General features: G+C 37.6%; 1 protein-coding gene across 1 annotated transcript in view; it reads right to left on the bottom strand.

Annotated features, from left to right (window-relative positions):
• The window catches only part of MAN1A1 (mannosidase alpha class 1A member 1), a 148,111-nt gene that overhangs the window by 24,578 nt on the left and 101,534 nt on the right, over positions 1-21,999 (bottom strand). Inside the window, exons 6-7 of the mRNA XM_030491094.1 lie at positions 5,429-5,552; positions 3,022-3,115 (exon numbers count right to left, since the gene is read on the bottom strand). Coding sequence (XP_030346954.1) covers positions 3,022-3,115; positions 5,429-5,552 — 218 coding nt within the window. The remainder of the gene's footprint in view (positions 1-3,021; positions 3,116-5,428; positions 5,553-21,999) is intronic.

The following is a 21,999-nucleotide window of genomic DNA, read 5'->3' as shown; positions in this document are numbered from 1 at the left end:
CATTTATTGAATCTTCACTGAAAGGATTTCAAAGTGCTTTTCCAGGACTACTCATTTATAACCATCAATTTTACACTGAGGAAGGGGTCAACTGATTCTGCCCAAGACATCCAGGATGATGATGTGGTTACACATATCATGCAACAAGTCCGTGAGTCCATACCACAAAATTCTGGGCATGACAAAAGCAAGACACGCATGAGATAACCCAGGCTCATACAGCAAGATGCAGAAGGGTTAGTGGTACAGAGCTCACACTTCCCAACACCCAACTCTGACCTTAGTTTCAAAGTTATGGCTCTGTTGGTGGAATTCAACAGAACCCAAAGAATTTATTTTTAAACTTAGTATCTTCTTTCTTGGAATGCCTCCTTTCATCTTCTGAATAGGTTGCAAAGCCATGCAAATGTGTAAGATAGACTTTTATTCCATTCAAACTTTTTTAACTTTTTTTTTCTGCAGTAGCCTGTGACATACGAGAATAATTTAGTTTTCCAAAGGTATCCTGTCCCTTTGCCTAACAAATACATTGTAGGATCAAACACTCTGCCCCATTTTGAACGAGATATATTAAATTTCTGGAAAGACTACACCATTTATTTAATTAAATGTTCATGATCCAAAAGGAAAAGAGGCTTCTTAAAAAAAATGAGAACATTTTCTATGATCAAAAGCTGATCTTTGAACAGCAGCATTTAAATGACCTTTAAGGTTTCCTAAATAAATTACCATAGAAACCTCTGACATTTGCAAACTAAATAGCACAAGCACAGTTTCATCAATAATAAGCCCTGTTATTATATACATTATTGCAGCAGACAAATCCAATTGACGCATGCTGCAGCAAATCACTGTCAGTTTACTGTCAAAATAACAAGGGCTAAATGAATTTACAGGAACAATGGCAGTGATCCAGCAGTGTCCTTCGCAGTTACAGCACTGCTAGAGAAGAAATGTTCAGAAACTACTCCTCCCTCCCCACTTGATGTTTGAGACAATACCTCTCTCTTGTACCAATGAAGATTCTATGTTGTTGTTTGCTTTTTTTTCCCTGTTATAATCAACTGAAAATAGCCTAGAAAAACAATCATCTCTAATAAAACATCTTTAGTCTTACATTCTGGTCTTCTACTATGGGAAAAAAATTGATAAAACAGTGGCAACTGAATTGTAAAAGATGCAACAATATCAAATTTGCTTTTGCTGCTTCGGTATGCTAGGCAATGACCTGCAGCAACATCTGTGTCCACCATCTGCATGTGCAGGAAGCTCTTTCTTTGTCAATACTTTATGCTATTGGAAAGCACAGCTGGTACAAACAAAGTTTTCCTATGCGCACCATCAAAAACTGGCATTTAATGTGAAGAAGGAGTACACAAGGCACAATTATACCAAGAATAGCGAACTGGCAAAGGCCATAAGGCTACTTGACGGCTTTAAAATAAATAAGGCAGAGCCACTAACAGTGTTGGCCACTAGAAAGATCTGCTCTCGTGCAGGTCGCCTAAAACACTGAGTTTTTCTGAGTGACTGAACCCCAAGAAGGAGGTAACTGGACCTGGCTCACAGATGCTGAGGTGGCCTTCTAATCAAACCTGGTGCCTATTGCTATAAGATCAACACTTCCAGTGGGAGGTTTTAATGTGTTACAAAGCTGTGCTAAACCAACGGGGGTAACAAGTGGGCACATATCTCTCAGATCTGTAAACAGATGTCAGTGTTTATACCAACATGCCAACCAGAGTCAATGGTTATTCACACAGCTGCCACAGCCCTTGTGGCATGGTGACCTGAAAGACACCTCACAGCACAGCAGACTAGAAGGCTTTCTAAAATGATGAGCATACTTCTAATTCATAAATGGAAATGGCCTTTGCCTTGATGGGATAATACAAGTGAGCAGCACAACCTTTTTGCACATCTTTTTAATTCAGAGTGTGACACAAAGCATTCAAAAATATATTTTTTTCAATAAAACACTCGTTCTTTGCCTTTGTGAAAATTATCTTATCTATCAAGACTGTGGCCAGTCCCATAAGGACTCCAGAATCTCACTTCCACCGTAGCTACATCCTAAACAAAGCATTATATTCCAAAACTTCCCCAGTCTTCTCCCTCTCTTGTATTGTCTAACCAGTGCCAACACTGGTGATCTACAGGACCATCTCATCTACTTGTGTCTTTTCAGACCAAGATGAGATATCTTGCTTGTTTTCTTTTAATAATGTAGGGATGAAAAAATACAGGAACATTGACTCACATGAACTGGATGGTGGTAGACTGAGCCTAAGTAGGGAAAGTGGAAAAAAAGTAGGGTCTCTAGAATAATGACCCTGCACATTATGTAGGCTTTGAACGCGTTATGAAGATTGGAGAAGGCGATGTACAAGAAAAGGGTTGGTCATTAGGAAGGGGCTAAGAACTTAAATACTTCAAGCATTTTATTATACTCTTTCCCTTCTAATTTTGGTGTCTCCAGTAATAGTTCCAAGGGGACTAATGCCATGACACAGTTCTGTTTCATTTGCTTCCGCAGTTGCTGGCATTAAACTTCAACAGAAATCGCAGCTAGTATTAACTGGAAAGATTTGTTTTATTCTACTATTTTTATCTTCAGTGGAGCCACACCACTCTAAAAATATGGAATTTGATTCAGACAAGCTGATAATGTTGCCTTAAACAGCTACTTTTGAGAGCACTTTAGATTTTTGAATAAAATACTTTTGTAGCCTACAAATTCCTTTCCAAAATGATACATATTCAGACACTTCCCCACTTGCAGAAGCCATATAATAAAATATCAATAAAAGTACATTAAAATACAGCAAGTAGGATGATTATTTTTATAGTATTTTTTTTACATTGTACAGAACCTCAGATATAATGTGGGTTTTTATACTTTAAAAAAGTTCTTTATAAATATATGTATATAAAACCCACACGACAGTGATTAAAGAAGTTAATGACTTCAAACACCATACCGATACACAGGTGATAGTAACAAAGAAGGGATCTACTTACGTTGGCCCCATTGGCCACTGCTGGGATTCAGATAGTTGGGGTAAAGGCCCTCTGGTTTATCCAGTCGATTTAGAACTTTTCGGATATTCATTACCTATTAGAAGGGTACAAACCACTGAGCACTGATCCATTTTCCTGACACCCCAAATAAAACAGTGTAGCTACAAAAGTCTTAAAGTACAAATATGCTCAAAAATAAAAAAATAGTCTTATTTAACTCATATACCTGAATACCTCTGTTCAATCATATTGCTATTAGAAAAGATCCTCTAAGCTGATAGTATCACAGAAAGAAGCTCCTCAAAATCTCTGGAGGTTCTTCATCAAATATCAGTAATGAAACCACGTAACAGAAGCAAGCTCTCAAGTTCAGGATTTGCCATACAGAGTATCTCACCCTTCCACAGGATACTGAAATTCACGGAGGCTAGTTGCCTTGACTAAGCTACTTCAGCACTCCAGCATTATATTCTTCACATACACAAATCAGAAATGGTATTAAATATTAAGCCTGTCACCTAGTTCAGATGCAGAAGTGAGTTGTAAAGCAGTTTTGCCTGGAAAGGAGAGAGCACTGCTGCAACTGGGCTTCATACAACCAGCTTGCCCAGCAGGACCCCATGCAGCCCCTAACACTCCGCCGACACTGCTAAGGAGCTTGCAACAAATGAGTGGCCCAGGGAAACAATTACAGTGCAGATGCTCTGCAGCTGGAGTCATCCAGCAGCACAATCCATTGCAGAGCACATGAAATAATTTATACTGAATTATAACATTCACAGAAAAAGTGAACGTAGCAACTTGGGAGAATGAAGATCCTGAGCACCACAGATCAGAATCTGTAACAAAAACGTACTGACAGCTTCGTTATAACACCCTGAATGCCTACAGATCAAGTAACATGCTGCTGAAAAAGAAGATAAATGAGCTTTTTAGGATTTGTCTGTGGTACACAAACTGCCTTCTGCATCTTGACACTATGTTGCTAATAGTCATTGCCCAAATGCAGACTGCAACAAGACCTAGACTTCATTTAATGAATTCTTCTATGAATCCTTCAATGCAAAGCTTATTCCAGTGTTTCTTCTTCTTTATCAAGCAAACTTTGATAAGGTTTGCTTGCCTTGGAGGGCTGTGGAATCGCAATCTCTAAAGGGTTTTAAAAGCAGCTTACTTAAATAGATTTCCAGTGTCTTGCAGCTATAGCTCAATTGACACTTCGGAAGAGAACCATAGGCTAGGATTTTTGAGATACACACTTTCATCACACTTTAATTGTCTCTTAGTAGAACAAATGTTGTACATTAAATTACCATAATGCCAAAAGATAATGAAGTTATCTAGCAAGTTTGTTTCTGGCTGTTCCTCGGAGCTGCAGCCTACTCATCCCTCCCCCCCAGCCCAGCTCAGATTTATTTAAGAGAAACTCTGTCTTCAAATTCACCCTAAATACATTAACATTCCTAGGAGTTTGATTCACAAAATTGATTTCAGCGCTGACAATGGTACTGCAGCAAAGTCATTCAGTCCCTTAAGTTTGGAACAACTAGTATTCATTTTAGATTTGACCACTGCTTTTAAACCCATGGCTAAACATTTGGAGTCTCATTATTGATTAGACCATTAAATAGGTAATACCAGTTTTAGCTAACATGGGGCAGTTGCAGTAAGAATACAAAACCAAAAGAAGTGGAAGTTTTAATTAGGGAGGAAAAAAAAAAGAAGAAAAATGGTACAGTGTATCATAAAGAATAGGACTCACTGACTATTCACACACCAAAAAGCAAAGCAGAATTGCCTAGGTGGGAATTGAGGGAAGGAGGAGCTGCTTTCCATTGCTCTTATAACTAAAAAGTATCTAGAAGACAGCGTTCTCAAATTTTGGAAGAATTGGTAAGCACGACATCAGTTTTGTCAACGGATGTTTTCTTAGGATTTTTTTCCTTCCCCCAGAGAAAGTTCAAAGGCCAGTGCAATGGAAGGGCTTTCTGACCTCACTGACAGGTATGATACTATACAGCACTTTGAAGACTAAACTTGCTGAAATCACACAAGGTAGCTGTGGTGCTTTGCTTTCTACAGGCATCACATATTATCCCAAATATAATGTAAATTTTTGTTCTCACCGCATTCAGGTGAAGTACTGAAGAAAGATCTACAGTCTGATCGTTTAATGTGATACTAATTTAGAACATAAACAGAAATTACATGTTTACAAGTGCTATATAAAAGAAGATGCATCACAATGATTTTGGACCAGATTTTTGATACAAAAACACACCAAAGTGATTAGGGAAAACGTGACAAATGCTTACAGCTGAGGAAAATCCAAATCTCTCCCCAGAGATATTAGTCTCCTAACACGTGATTTATCTTTTACAACATGATTTTGGCTGAACAGTCTAACCTTTTCAGCAAAGACAGGGTTTCCAGACAGGTAGCTCAAGTGTACGAACTCCAGATGCAAAGTCCCAAATTCTGCCAAAATGCTGCTGCCGCCAGAGGCCCATGGCCAATTTCGACCGATTCCACTAAGATGGGGGGAAGAGAAATACAGAAAATAAGCATGAGCACCTATAAGACAATGCTAATAAAATATAATGGGTAGGAGATATACTGTTATCAAGATAAGGTAATGAATGTAAAATGTACTTAATATCTGTGTAAGAAACCATGCTTCAGCAGCCTTCCATGACTTCACCACTTTTGTCCAGTTCCACTTAGGCTTGTAAAATTGCTTCAACAAGCCAGTCTTTTAGCCCATGAATAGCTCCATTACACATATCATTGTAACAGTGTTTCACAATCTCAAGTTCAAGGACATTACAAAAACCATGGAGTGTGAGAAAACATTCTCACACCTCACCCTTTTTCCCTGTATTTAGCACAACACTCCTCAACTCTAACTCTTCCTTCTACAGTGCAATTATTTATTAAATTGAAATACTACATGTATACAGCACAAGCTTTATTAAAAGTGCTACATGCAGTATATTCTTCTTCATACCTGAGAAATTAACTGAGTAGGATATGTAGGCATTGTCTGCCAGGGCACTCTTACCAGGTTGAGTAACTTCAGTTTTAATTAAGACCTAAAGATACTTCATGGCAAAAATAATCTCAGGTTTTGTGCTGAGAGTAGAGAATAGCACATTTATTGCGAAATCCCCACTAGAAACTAATCCTGCTTAAGATTCAGCACGAAAAGTCTGCTCAAGTTTCATTACAGAAAAGTGGTGATTTTTTCCCTTGAAATTTCCAGGAGCAATATTCAGAAACCCTCCTGAAATTAGAGAAAAGCTAACCAACTTTCTGGAGCATCTAGGTGAACAATGACATATTCGACCAGCATATCATTAACATGAACGTTAGATATAAATACGCTTACTAGGTATTGGAATGTCTTCCTTATTTTCAAATTGTAAACAGCATTAAACATACACACATATACATATATATAAATAAAAATCTAATTTTACTTTCACACGTAAGCAGTCACTAAGTCATCAATCAGCACTTGCACAACCATGAAAATCAGGTATTCTTCCCGAGGTAAACTGTGACTCATATTATGAAAAAACAAATGGAAGGAAATCCCCAAGAAATCGCATCTTTAGGTCATCATGATGGAAGTCCTCAGTTGTATTCAGCCGCCTTCTTCAAAAGCTCAAGTATTTATAACTGAAGTTTAACTAATACAATGAAAGCCTCCATTAAATTAATTTCTCCACTAGCTATATTAACACATTATTTTGCCAAACACACAAAATACAAGCAAGTCATTAAACTTTAAAAGCTGAGTAAAGGCTACAAATAAAGAGCATATTTGTATTCTACTTAAATGTCAAGGCTCTAAACTGTGCAACACCTTTGGCTGCCTGGCCTTGAGCTGATGGCACTGCTGGAACTCACTAACATGCCACGAAAAATAAAGCCAGAATATTATCTACTGATAGGTGGACTTATATTGTCCCATTTTTGAAGTTCCATAGCATCTGTCAAACACTCCCCACGGGTATATGCTGTAAATTTTCCAGGATCATAAAGCACTGTAGTTACTATCTTATCTGAGTCCTGAGTGGAAGGAGAACTTGGCAGAGCAAAAGGCAAAGAGATCAGATGAGGCTCCCCTGGCTGACCATAAAGGTGCAAGAGGCTGGGACACATGGATGTCCGCTGATGCGAATGATTACACAAAACTCCAAAGGAGAAAAATGTTTCTAATCTTCATAGCTGCAGACAAAATCAATGGAATTAGGGTACTGCAAAGATGCACGCAGTCCAACTTTGTTATGGTATTTGTACTACAGAAACAGAACACAAGTTTTATGGGATCTGAATATCTCATTTTAAGAACAATCTTACAAAGAGAGTGCTTTTTACATTTGATGAAAACAAAAGTGAAGAGAAAAACCCACCGGGCTTACAAGCTCTCCATACTTCTATCTACTGTGGGCCAGAATTTTCCAAAGGGTGACATAAAAGCATCAGATATTACAGAAAATAAGATCAAGGTGAGTACTGCAGACAACATGTCTGGAAACCTCTTATATACAGACTGAAGAGCTTACACCTACAGACTGGTTATCACCCAAGAACAGGCACAACTTCTGGGACACACTCGCCCAAGTTCTGCCAAACTGCTGACTTCCAGATGAAAATATTTTAGCTTGTTTCCAAATCACCCAGATTACAATAGATAATAAAAGACACTACCGGTAAATGAAGCTCGCCAGAAAAAAAAAAAAATAGACAAAAATTTCAAGGTTTTGAAAAGTTACCATGTTATGGTATGACTGCCAAAAGCCCACTTTTTTTTCTTATTAAATTTCTCAGCAAATCTCAAAGTGGAAAAATTGAGCTGTTTCTGCAGCAAGACATCAACCAGCCTTGGCAGAAACATAATAAAGTCCCTACTTGCACTCCACCACAATGCCTGCTGATATCAACACAACCTGTTAGAACATTTTGATGTACTTCATTGTTAACTAGAAAAATTTCCAAGCATGGCTATTGAAAGGTTTTCTGCAAGCAGCAGTGTGTTTTACCATGAGTGGAAGATTCTTCTTGCTTAAGATGGTTTGACAAATATAAACTTGAATTCTTTATTCTTAATGCCAGAAAAGTAGAAAAAAAGGTCTATGTGGCATCTATGTATTATTTAATGTAGCTTTTATTGTTTTCAGTTGGGACAGCTAGTTAAAAAAAAAAATGGCATCAACATATTTCTGAAATATCTGCAAAATAATGAGGATATCTGTTCGTTTAGTCTCAGATGGGCGATCTAAGTCAAAACTGACAAGTTCATTTCAACAAGTGGTAGAACCCACAAATTATGATTCAGTGCCTTAACTGTTTTTCATGAAACCTTCAGCTGTGGATGTCTGATAGTCTCTCATATATTTCATCTTTGGGAGAAAGGAAATAAGTAAGTTTTCCCTTATATTATTCCCTTATACTAACTTGAGCAGCCACAGTATTCCTTCTGTCCTAAATTAAGGACATTTAATTCTGTCCTTAAAAGCAATAATCCAGTGTGTACAGCTATGCAGACAGCCAGCTCCCGAAGAGACATTACTAGAGTCTGGGAGATACTTTACAAAGTTCTCAGCATACAGAATGAGAAAGATTTCATATTTTCTGATCCTTTTTGACCAGGGAAAGTAGACTGGCTTTTGTCTTGGCTTAAAAAAATGGAAACTGAAGAGGGTGCTCTTTTTCCATCCCACCCCCCAAAATATTTTCCTAAATATTGTATACTTTTAAACAGAACAGACCTTAAGCAAGAGAGAACCTAAACAGATGAAGGGATATGGTGAAATGGAAAAAGACTTCTGTGTCAAGGATTATAAATGGCTAGATGTATAAGTGACATGAGGTGCTCTAGAAAATAACATGCAAAAAAGAAGTGTAATAGCTCAGTAAATCTTAACCAGGCATAGCAAAATTCTGATTTCTGCCCATGCATGAGACAATACGTCTAGTGCTCCCACCTCAGACAATTTTTCAAGCTCTTCACCAATATTGTTATCAGGGTGACCAAAAAATTCTCCAAAGTTAAAAAAGTCAATGCTAGGTACCTCTTTATTCTCCAGCCATAAAGCCAATGTTGGGCATCTATTTACTCTTCAGTTACAAAGTTATGGGCTGTGTTCTCAAGTCTTGAGATGCAAGCCTGGGGCTCTGGTGAAAAGTTTTATTTCTACTCCAAGTTTTAGCAAAACTATTTATAACACTGCAAGTTCCTACAGTTTTTCTTCCAAGGGCACCCACTACTCAGGTCAAGAAACTACAGCAGCAATCTGAACCCAAAGAACGATCAGGGCATTTTGGGGATTTTCAAAAGATGGCTTATGGCTCTCTGAGCTGCACCAACTTATGTGCTGTTCACTCACCTAAAACAAAGTAAAATCTGTAAAAAGTGCTGAAAACTTTTTGCAGCTTATTTTCACTCAGTTATTCTTCTAAAGTGGTTTAATGCCCCAAAGGCCTTGTAAGCTGACAAATGCACTCTTCAGAAAGAGATAGATACTTTGTAGAGGACAGGAAAACAGGCCTAAGTATGACACCCATGCTTTCTATTAGCTACATTCCTTTATCTTGTTTTCTTTTTGCAATTCAATTTGCCATTATATTTTTTCAATTTTACTGTGTTGATACTCACTACAACCTGTACAAAGCGTCAGTCATGTACTGACATCAGAGTCAGAAACAGAACTCCTTCTATAACCTTCAGGTAGGAAGGAGAAGCCACACCACATAAACTTACTTGACGTTCCAGACCAGTACTAAAATAATTTCAGTTTACAGGGCACTACTTTAATGTATCTCAAACCACTGTTTCTAAAATTGTATAGTTTATACTACTTAAATACCATTAATTTTAGAACTTATTTCTATATTATTATAACTAGTGTTATAAGTAGTATCACGTAATTAAGTGAAATTTGAAGTGAGGATCTGCAGGGGGCCTATAAGGATGCTGGGGAGGGACTCTTCCTTAGGGACTGTAGTGGTAGGACAAGGGGTAATGGCTTCAAACTTAAAGAGGGGAAGTTTAGATTAGATATAAGGAAGAAGTTCTTTACAGTGAGGGTGGTGAAGCATTGGAATGGGTTGCCCAGGGAGGTTGTGGATGCTCCATCCCTGGCAGTGTTCAAGGCCAGGTTGGACAGAGCCTTCGGCAACATAGTTTAGTGCAACGTGCCCCTGCCCATGGCAGGGGGGTTGGAACTAGATGATCTTAAGGTCCTTTCCAACCCTAACTATTCTATGATTCTATGATCTGGATCAGAAAAGCATAATACAGCAGAACCATCACTATTTTATGATATTTCCCATTTATTTTATAAGCTTTGTTACTGAATACTGAGTGACACAGAATCTGAAACACAGTGTTTGTAATTATACTGTCATTCATTCTCAGGAAATATGAGCCTGATTGACCTCAGCTGTTGGTAACTCAACTCAGTATTTTTCCAGTAGACCACTGTTGCTCTTTCTGTACATAGGAACAGAAAGTATGAGATCAGTATCTCTTTTAAAATGTACAGAACATACCAGGAGAGGGAACCACAGAGGAAATATAAGTATTTAAAGGTTGGGGGTTTTTGTTTGTTCGTGATTTTTAATTACTGAAATTCAGAGGCACAACGTTTACAAGATTTAAAAAAATTACATCATATCCCCAGTATATATAAAAAAGCAGCCAATTTTCACCTGAAAGGAACAGCAAATCCTATGGGAAACTGCACAGATATTTCAAAGGGTCAAAACACTTATTAAATCAAAATTCTTGCCATCAGTGAGCAGAACTATTCCAACCTCTGCAGACAGTTTGTCTCTTATCCCTCAACCTTTCTTGAAGAGTGCCAGCACAACTCCACAAGCTGGAGGCAAAGCAAGACTTCAGAATTTCAATATTTAATGCAAAATCTAATAGTCAGTATCCTCCTGCAGACTTAGCCAGTAAAAAAGGTGAAAGGCCAGAATAAAAGAGATCCAGCATCAACAATGTGAAGGGTTCAAGAGCCGCTGTTGTGAAATTTTTTAGAATTAAATATTAAAATAACTCCCTATAGCCCCTTTGGACTTTATTAATGCTGATCTTTTTTGCAAAAAAAGTTACTATAACGGTGGGTGAAAACGATGGGGAAATGCTGGGAAATGCAAGTACAGTGCTACTCCAGCAAGGATATTCACAGAAATTAATCTCTTCAGCACTCCCCTCATAATCAGCAGAGGGAGATATTTATAACAAAAAGTAGGACTGGAGATAAACACTTTGTAATGTTATATTTTTAATTCATCAATTCTAAAATCAGTTTTTTCCTAGCTCACAATTTATTTCCAATGGTCTTTTATTATCCTGGCCACATCTGCGTGAAATTTTTATAAAATATTGCAAGATAAATTTTGACAGATTAAGCTACAAAAATAAATACAGAAATCCTTCCTGCAGTATTGTGACATGAAAATGGTACCTCAAAGTCCATGAAGCTCCAATACTCAGCTAGGCAAAGCGTCGTGGTTTAAGTCCAGCTGAACCCAGGACACAAAGCCATACAGACGATGCCACACATTGTGAATTAGTAAAATAAACAACAGAATGCATTATGTCAAAAGTTTCTCTCATAGACGTAATACATGTCAAATTATTATTATTATTTTCTCTACAATTCAATCCAGTGAGAAAAATCCCCAGGGGCACATTCCATTTTGGCAGAATATTTCTATGAATGACTTTTTGTTTTTCTAAACAAATGTCTTCCTCTTTCAAAAAGCCAGTGTAACTACCTAATGGCCAGTCACTGCATTTGTAATAAACACTTATACCTTGTAAAAGCCTTCAGTCTATTTCTTTTCTGCCACTACCAGTCTTTCACAGTAATATTTTTATTTAATTAAGTCAACTAAGTCTCCGTAGAACAAATGAAGAGAGGTCAGTAAACGGTCAGGTTCTCATTTACATACTCAGTATCTATTTCTCATTTTAAACAAAATAATTTAAAATATTAAGTTGCTAAAGAGACATAGTAGGCACAAAATATGTCAAAATGCTAAATAAAACTTAATTGCTTTCAGCATTTCCTAGGCAAATGAATGAACTCAAACCCAAAAAATTAATATGTTCTAAATATACTTTGTGACACACACCCCAACATAAAATTAAGCAAATAATGGGAAAAATAGTTCATGGATACTGTGGTTGCATACTGTGATTCCCCAGCTATGGGAGTTTCTATGGCAGCCAAAAGGATGATACTCAGAGGTTATTTTCATAGAATATCTAATATTTCATACATTATTTAGGATTGCCACATCTGAAAACACTTTCATAAGAACGATTTTTTTATTTTACCCTGAATGGAATCATTTGTCAATGTGTCACCAAAAAAAAAAAAAGAAAAGATGAAAAGCAGCTTCTTCCCTTCCCAGAAACCAATGCTGATCATTAGACACACATCCCTTGCTAACAACTTGCTAAAAGAGAAGCTAAATCCACTACCATAGTCCAAACTGGGGAAGTTAAAAAGAGTGATCTGCTGTTCATACAGTTCAGAAGAGTTTCCCTTCAAACTCTTGTGCTGCACCCTTTTAGTATTGCAGCTAACAATGCTAATTAGCTATGTTTTACTATAAAGAAGCTGTGATGAAGAATGAAATTATTTTATTAGAGGTTCATACTTTTAAACACCAGCAAACAAAAAACGAACCATGGAACACACAAGCAATGCTTGCTAAAGTTTCAACTACAATATTTGATAAATTATGTGATATATTTTTTTAATTTCCTTCACCTCCTGCCCACAAGAGTATGACATACAGGACCTTGATGTTGGGGCCTGTCTTCACAAGCCCCAAAATTGATAATGTATTTGGTAACACTTCAAAGATATTCAACATGGTTTTGTTTTGCCATACCTGGCAAACCATCCATACCCTTATTTGACAGAAGATAGGAACACAGAAATCCCACATTTGAGTACACCACTGGTACTCAAATTTTCCATTCAAGTCTAGCGGTGGGAGCTGCCAGGACAGCACCTTGTGGGCAAAGTCAAGAGGGGGAACACATGACAGGGCTAGCACAGTAGCTGCGTATTTCTAGCCCCAGTAGCAAGCGTGAAACACCTTCCTGTTCAACTTCCAATAAATGGCAATTAACTTTTTGCAGGCCTATGGGGTTCCTGTCTCCCCGCGGACAGCACCCAGGCAGATAGACAGCTGCTGGAGCTCTGACTTTTTCACAGTACCCCTTTTTCTGAGAAAGGAAAATGATTATAGTCTGGTTAAGCATCTCTCTCACAGTGTCTCGACAGCTGGAGACAGCAGAAAAAGAAACTTCAATCAGCTAGCTAGCCTATGTGGTAGCTTTTGATGTCTGTTTTACTCCTCTTTGTTAGGAGAATTGTTTCAGCAAATGCTAACAGCTGGTTAGTTTTTCAGCTGTGACAATGAACATGTAACTATTGCCCTTGCCTGATCATTGCCCAGCTGGCAGCTTCCTGCTCAGCTGAGCTGCCTCTCTGAAGACTCTGTGATACCAGCTATTACCTGGTGAGGTGATTTCTAGGGATGCTGTTTTAACAGGAGGAGGCAGACAGTGAATTAGTACCATCAGCAATTGCAGTATGAAAGCCCACAAAAGTGGTTATTAAATTTTACAGTACAATAAGGAATAAAAAAAAATTCTATGCTGTAATGTCAGAGAAAACTAAAAAATTTTTTTCTTTTTTTACTATAACAAGTGAGATAATGAAAAGGTATAGCCTCAAGAGCTATTTGTTTGAGAACATTAATTTTGCTTATTTACCTAGTCATATGCAGTGTCAGCATTAATATATGCTGATCTCCTGGCCACTTCAGTTCTGCCAGTACAGGAGATGCATTCATTTGTATTGGAGGCAAATGCACATCATCATCTGGCTAGAAATGAGAATAGGAAAAGTCAGATTACTGTGGCTGACTGTTTATCACGTGAGAGACTACCGGCACAGCTCCAAATAGATGCTAATATGAAACAGATCGTAAAACAAGATCACTGCTGTTCTCTATGAGCTTCATCAGGTCCTTCAAAGGCAAGGTATGTGGCACACTTTCCAAACCAAACACCACAAAGAAGTCCCTCTGTAAAAAGGCAGGAGAGAACAGTTTTCTTGCTCCCCTTGTCGATTTTAGGAAGACAGGACCAGTCAGAATAGTGTTGAGGTTTTGAAGATTAGCAGTTTTGTTAGAGACCCTACAGTACCCAAGGCACATCAGTTGCACTGTATGTGGTCAAATTTTTCAAGAACAAAAGTTATCTTCCTCTCAATATTTTTGCATTTCACCTTTGTAAGGAAACCTACACAGTGAACTTTAAAGCTGTCCCAGAATGGTCACTATTTCCTTATTGTACTTGCAAGCAAAAGGTCAAAATGCTCAACAATCATGGAATGCTATCAAGTGGGCTGATCTTCCTCAAGGCGACCATCTAACAAGCAATTTCTCTTGAAACTGGACAGAACAGCAACAGAGACTGAAGACACTGTTAATGTAAATGCAAGAAGTGAGCAGAAGGTGCATGAGCTATGAAGTTTCCAGTATCACCCTGTGCTATGGCCTCTCCCAGAAGGTCCCTGCCCCCCAGAACGATCAAGTTGTGGTGGAGAAGCTGTTGGAGAAGTGTGTGTATAAACACACAGGGGAGGCTAGAGAGTTATGTCTGCTCCATGTCCAAGTCATAGTCCATGAAACCCCACGAAGAACTCTTCGCTCACTAAAAAAACCAGACGCTGTTCAGTACGACCGTTAAAATTGCTGTCATGGCAACAGGACCAGCACCTCTGTGGTGAAAAGTACTTGCTCATGATTAGGTCAGAGTAATGATGGCTCCTGGGGGGAAGTGAGTGGACACTGAAGTGAATGGAAACGGCAGCAGAGGGAGCAGGAGGAGCCAAGATGCAGGTGGAGACCAAAATGCCAGAGAGAACCAAGATGAAGAGGAGACAATGTCATCTGCCTCTGGAGAGCAGCAGAGAATAAGCAAAGGCCAGTGAAATTGCCCATGGGAAGATCATGTTTTACTATATGCATTGAAGTCTGACAACTGCTGAGAATAAAAATAAAACACCTCCTCCATGGGCTCCAAAAATCACCAGACACCAGCAGATACTTTTTTCTTGATCTGATACATGGGTTTTGAACATCTGGATCTAGCGATATTGTGTCTATTGGTGTTTAAAATAAACAGACTTTTTCTTACCAGTCCATTCAGATTTTTGGGCTGCTCTGTTTATGTCAAATTCCTGTAGCATTTCTCTGTGGAAAAAGACTGAATTTCTTTAGGACTTCACTGGCAGGGTTTGTACAATCCTCTCCTTATGGCTGTCTGCTCTGTGACACTTCTCATATTACTGGTGTTCTAAAGGGGCATCAAAGCTTCTGGAACTGGCACCCTGCAGCAAACCAACAGAGCAGTAAGCTTACACATACACTCACACATGGAGGAGTGTGAGAAAGGGAGAGACAATTAGTAGCCAAGCAGTACATGATTTGAAATGTCACTGTGAGATATGTCAAGTGTTTAAAGGTAATTTTCAGTGTCACCATCTAACACTGTACTTGTTACCATAATAATTTCTGATGAAAGTTGTCGAGCACACCACAGACCTACATGTCTCCCACAACACACTAATGAATAAACAATCCGTGTTTCCTATTACTTTAGCACTAAAGGTTTAATTAATTAGTTTCAAGGGCTAAAAAAGCAAGAGGGAATACAACACAACAGAGCAAGGCTAGAGATAATAAGTACCAGCACAGACTACTTTTAATCAGGTCCCTGAAGAAAAGTGGAAGTAACAGGAAATGAAAAGTCATGAATGGAAGTCTACAGTTCTGCCATCCATGTGATAATAAGTTAGACAGTGTAAAAGAAGGTGGTGTTAGAAAAAAAAAAACAACCCTATTATAGCAACTGGTATAATTCAGTGTTGGTGACAGTGTAAAAAACCTCCCCAAACCAAACCCAACCAAAAAACAAGTGCCTCCACCTCCAAAAAAACCCCCCAAAACAACCCCAAAGCAAGAAAACTCCAAAACCTCCTAGTTCTGAGAAGCCAATGGAAAACACCTTATCAACAGATTCACTGGCAAGAAAAGTAACTAAGAATCTTGGAACAGTCCATGAGAAACACCATTTATATATGTTCTCTTACTTTCTGCCATGCCTTTTAATACTAAAAGGCAAACATTTTTAAGTCAAAAGTTTATTTCAGAACTTTACATTTCACATTAAATAAGAGTGCTTGCTGCCTTAAACCACCATAGCCATGGCAATCAGCACTCTTGCTCCACTTTGCTCAGTACATCTCTCTGTAAGACTCTGTTCCCAGTTTTATATCACTTTTCCAACACTGAACTTTTAGGTTATTTTTTTTTTCTGCTGAGGATTTCCTATAAATCCTCCCTCCACCCTGATTCATTCATTAACTTCTGACCTCAGTGAGTTTCCATCCCACATCAGGATTCCTTTACTAAATACTGATATTCTTTGCTATATTATTCTTGTGCTATATCGACTGCATTGCCCAAGCGCAAACAAACGTTATTAATTGACTTTGACTGTAAAATAAATTTTTCTGAGGATAAGTGTTGAGTAGTTTGCAGGTAGGTGACCAGGTAACATAGAAACAGCGTGGACAATTGGTGCTAGAACCCAGAACTTCCCCATTTCTTTTATCTTGATGTGTTTGTTGTTTCTTTTTTTTTTTTGCTGTTGCTCTTTCTTTCTGACCCCACAACTCTCCTCTTGCTCTCCCAGTTGACTTCTGGTCTTTTCAGTCTGATGAGGACTTTTCAGAGAAGGTGAAGATTCAAAGTGTCAAAGCAAGGCATGGCAAGTGACAGGCTATATGAAACTTCCCAGCCACTAATCGCCACTTTCCTGATACTCTAGATCATCCTAATCTCAATCTTGGTCATTTTAAATACATCTGTATCACTCTTGTTTATCCAGATCATATTTATTCCTTATCACTAGATGGTAACTTTAAAAAGCATTTTTAATCTTTTACTTTTCTGAACTTAATTTGCTTTCATTAGCTTCTCATGTCAAGAAAATATCTAAGTGGTTTCACAGTCCTTGAAAGAAAAAATCTTTCAAAGCATTTAGTTGCATTTATTGTGCTTGATATTGCATGTGATACCATTAGATGTTTGAAGTGAGAATCAAAATTGTTACCCTAACTGCATGGCTCCATTATTAAAAGTAATTGGCTGACAAGTTGCAAAGGTTTTAAGCAGTTTTGCAGCTACCATTCATTGCAAGCAGCCTACACCAAAGGCTTTCTGGCTGACAGTCAATTATTTCTCCTTCTAATACAGCTGTTGGATCAATAGTGGTTTCAGGTACCGGACAGTTTTTCACAAGACTGACTGGCAGCTGTGAAGCTCATCTGATATAACATTAACTTACAAATGCCATAAATTACACTTGCATATGCATTTACAGATATGCGTATCAATCTAAATATGTACAATGCAGAGACATTGCTGTTGTCAAGGGAGGCCTCTCTCTTTAGTATCTGCTTTCACAGATGCTCTGACAGCTGTATGAAATGCTATTGAAACGGCATTCTGGTTCACGGAAAGGGACAGCTTTTCCAGACAAAAAAACCCTGAAGCAGTCTTTTTCAGACTAGTGTTGTTAAAGACATAATCGGTTTTGACATATGCTTTAAGAAAAGTATAAATGTCCCCTTTTTTCCAGCCTCCTTCAATCTTCCCCTTCCTCTTTACCTACACATTGCTGTGTCATATAAATCCATTTGTTCTGGGATCAGATAAACATTTGTTTTTCACAGTGCCAGTCACTAAGAGCTTGATCCTTACTTACAGCCAACAGAAAAACTCCAGGTGGCTTCAACAGTCACTGATGAAGCATTAAAATCTCTGTGATTAAAATTTCTACAGAGATGACAGGTTAATATGAATGCAGGGAATCCATATTCAGCCTGACTGAAATACCATAATCACTGTACAAATCTTTTCCATTAATACCATCTAGATTTGGGAACTGAGAACTGATACTGTTTCTGGAAATTAGCCATACAATGTTAAGAAAAAGACTGTTCTGGTTTCTTTTCCCAGCGTGTTTGCTTATGTAGAGTTTTATCCTTCAGTGCCTATTAACTATATGAAAGTTTAGATTAAAGTCAATTACTTTAAAGGAAAGAAGTACTTATTTACATGCAATTTATAGATTCCTTTTCCCCAACTTCATACATTTCTAGAAGATATATATTACTCAGCATAATACAGTCAATTTAACAATAAAGAGCTATTCCTAGTTTTCTCAAATGACATTAGTTTCAGGCATATCACTAGGGTAGTAGAAAATATCCGTTCTATTTATCAGTTTCTGATTCTGATTCTTATGCTTGTGCTCCAAATATAATGCAGTATGGTTTAATAAACATTAAATGTGATTTTGTTGATCACATATTTATAGATTAATCAAGTCCCTTGCTTTTTACGTCATCAAGGAAAATCAACCAATGGCTAAGATACAATAAAATTCATTAACTAAGGTATAATTAAATAAGACTATTTCCTATTGTATAGCAGGCAGATAGAAAAACAAAACAGCAACCACATAATGTAACACACATCTGATTTTCACCTGGGGAAAATATCCCCATTACACTTTTCCTGTGGTAGAGTCTCTATTATCAGTTATTCAGTTGTACTCCACCAAACCCAGAACTTCACCTTTAATCTACTTCTTATTACTTCAAGCAACAAATACTTTTACACAGCTGCTGTTCATCTTACAGATGAGTGATTTTCAAGAAACCAATGATGCTGACAATCTCAGGTGCACAGCACAATACACCTTAATTCTTAGATATGCGCTAAAACTATGATCCAGGATAATCTGATTATCCAATACAGAGATGAAGAATTGAAAAAAAAAAAAGACAAATATTACCCTGAAAACTCAGTAAAGTCAGATTAGACAAGACTTGTATTTTTAAAGGAAAAGTAATTTTGTTCCATAATCTTTTTTTTTTTTGCAGTAACCCATGTTTTAAACCACGACACAATGATACTTTAAAGTAGTGAATATCCTCAAGAAGGAAAGGAGTTTTCCATCTAATTGCCTAATAATTCATAAGAGTTGAAAAAGACCTACACTACCTTGGCAGAACAGAAAAATGAAAAGTACCAAACATTTTTTCTACACCTATTTCTTAAAAATCCAATCATAATCCATGCATTAATACTCATGACCATACACTTAAGATATTCCTTGGAGGATTTTGTAAATGAGATCATCAGATAATAAAGGGGCAGGCATCAAGTAGCCAAATCAGCTTTTCTGAACAGTAATGCGATTTTAATCAATACAATGAAAATAAGATGATAAAGGACGAAGTGAAATTAGCATGAAAAGATTACTATTTAAAATGATAGCACAATCAAAGGCTCAAAAAAGCCCCCCACACTTCTGGAATCCTGCTGGAGACCGTATGTGTACTTTTTGTTCCTGCACCAGCACACACAGTTTCATTAACCACGTCGAAAAAGCTTCTGCATATTTAACAATGTACACAGGGAAAGTAACTTGCTATTTTTCTATTTTAAATTATCAATGAGAACAATGACACTGTAGTTTTACAAAGCATTTAAGAAAAATCAGGCTTCTGTCCCAATTTCAGTAAAACATTTGGTCAGTTTTTAAACTTCATTTGTAATCTCTCACTGCTTTTAATTGTTTTAGTGCAAAAATCTGTATTTTAAGCTTTTTTTTTTCTTTTCTTTTTTGTATTTCTAACAGTAGACTGGAATAGTTTAGCATAGAGTATTCTTGCAAAGATCATTACGCAAGAAGCTCCATAAATGAAGCTCTTGTCAGTAATGGAGTACCTTCTGGATAGATATGGCATATTGGTTAGTCTTTTTGACACTTTAGAAAGATAACATTAGTCAAAATAAGTGGTTTTGGTAAGGTGCACATTTGTCTTTTGGGTACCAGAAAGACTTTGAACTCAAAAGCCATCAGAATAAACTGTTTGTAGATCTCTTATGAGTAACTTTAAAAAATGTCTACTTATCAAAATTATTTATTTCTTGACTTTTATTATATTACAAATTTGGGACTATGAGAGCAACACCCTTGCACAAGTCAAAATTACCAGAGTAACACAAAAGTGGGGGTGGCTTCCCTTTCTCCCATCTTGGTCAGGCAGGCAGATTTTCAAAGGGTGTGTCTTCAAGGCTCAGCAGCCTGAGTCCAAACTGTCTTTGATGTATGGGTGAATGCAGGGATGGAATGCAAAAGGCCAGGCTCTCTCCTCCTCCCTAACAGGCAGTCATGAAGAACAACCTCTGCTAAGATGCTGTCTCTGTGGACAGCAACAGATCTTTTTCTAATCCTCTGAAACACCTAAGACATGTTTTGTCAATACATAGCTGATTAACCACAAACCAATCTGGCTTACACACAAAAAGCTACACAACTACAAAGGATCGTAAAAAGAAAAGAGGAAAAAATAAACCGGTTGTTTACTTCAAAGAGGCTCAAGAGATACTGAAACATCAAGTCTCCCATACCAGAGGATCAAGCAGCGATAGGGTGCAGAATAACTCAAAAAGTACATAGAAGTGATGGTGATGCCATGGTTTTGTCCAGTGTTGTTATATCTTTCTGTTTTGTTTGAGTGAGAGGAAAGAAACATAAATGATGCTGAGCGTATACCAGAGCTGCTCTGAGAAGTCAAGTAATTTGCTGACTCAGAAAATGTGCATAGAAAAGAGGTCTGGAGAATTAATGAAGCTACTACCTAGGATTAGAATTTGCTACAGAAGCATCACAAAAAGCTGAGAGAAGCAGGGATGGGGAAGGTGGATTTAGAAATGAACCGTTTAGTGGAAATGCAAACAAGGCATCTCACAGGGTATATGATGTGGCTTAAATATGAACTGAGGAATGAGGATACCAAAGGGTGTATGTTCACTCATAGAAAGGCCTTCCTTGACCAGCATCCAATACTAGGCATCAACTATATTTCAGGAAAGACAGGGACAAATTTTAGAAAGCTTAGACAACAGTAACAAGAATTATCACCAACCTAGACAGCACTTCCCCAGGGATGAGGGGAGAAAGAGTGATCTTGTTAACAGATAATAGATTAGACATGGCAATGGCCTTCTTCCAACACGCAAAAGGGGATAAATCTTCCACCAAAATAGTGACATATTTAACTTCCAGGACAGACATCAAAGAAAATAACTCACCCCAAAAAATTCTGACAATAGTGAAGACACAGAAGCACTGGAATCAGCTTCCTTAGAAAAGCATGGAATCTCCATTTTTCAGGTGTTGAAGAAACAGCTAGATAAACATCCATCTGGGATAACTAGGCGCAGCTTTAGTGTTCAGTACTGGATGCATGACTTCTGCCTTATTTTCTGTGATTATTTCATTTCTGAAACCTCCTAAAAACCATCTGATAAATCAATACAAAGCTAAATTATACTTTCTTGATGAATTAAGCTTGTTTAAAAAATAGTAATAAAAATTTCATGGCATCCCATCCCTGTGTATTATAAGAGGAGGAGGGAAGCAAGTAAAGCCCATAAAGAGTCCATTTCTAATTTTTAAGGTATATCTTATCAAAGCATCTGTGGTACATCATTCAGTAGAAACAGTATATCATGCAAAAATTGGACAGTTTAGACTTAAGTGGAGAAAAAGAAGCAAGTTTGAACCACTGTCCGAAGTTTAGTTACTCAGAAGTAGGCTTGCGAACTTGTACAGCTCATGAAAACCTTGGATGCTAGTAAACCTTAACTATACCACAGGCTGAATACTAAAATGGCAGATTTAAGCCTTCAAAGACACGTGCAAAAGCTATTAGCTGTTAAAAAATGCTTACTAAACCATAGTTAAGCAAAACTCCATTGATTTACAAAATGAATCGTGGGTAG

The sequence above is a fragment of the Strigops habroptila genome, chromosome 6, assembly GCF_004027225.2.
Source record: "Strigops habroptila isolate Jane chromosome 6, bStrHab1.2.pri, whole genome shotgun sequence".
NCBI classification, from domain to species: Eukaryota; Metazoa; Chordata; class Aves; order Psittaciformes; family Psittacidae; genus Strigops; species Strigops habroptila.
This window is presented reverse-complemented; position numbering and strand designations above follow the sequence as displayed.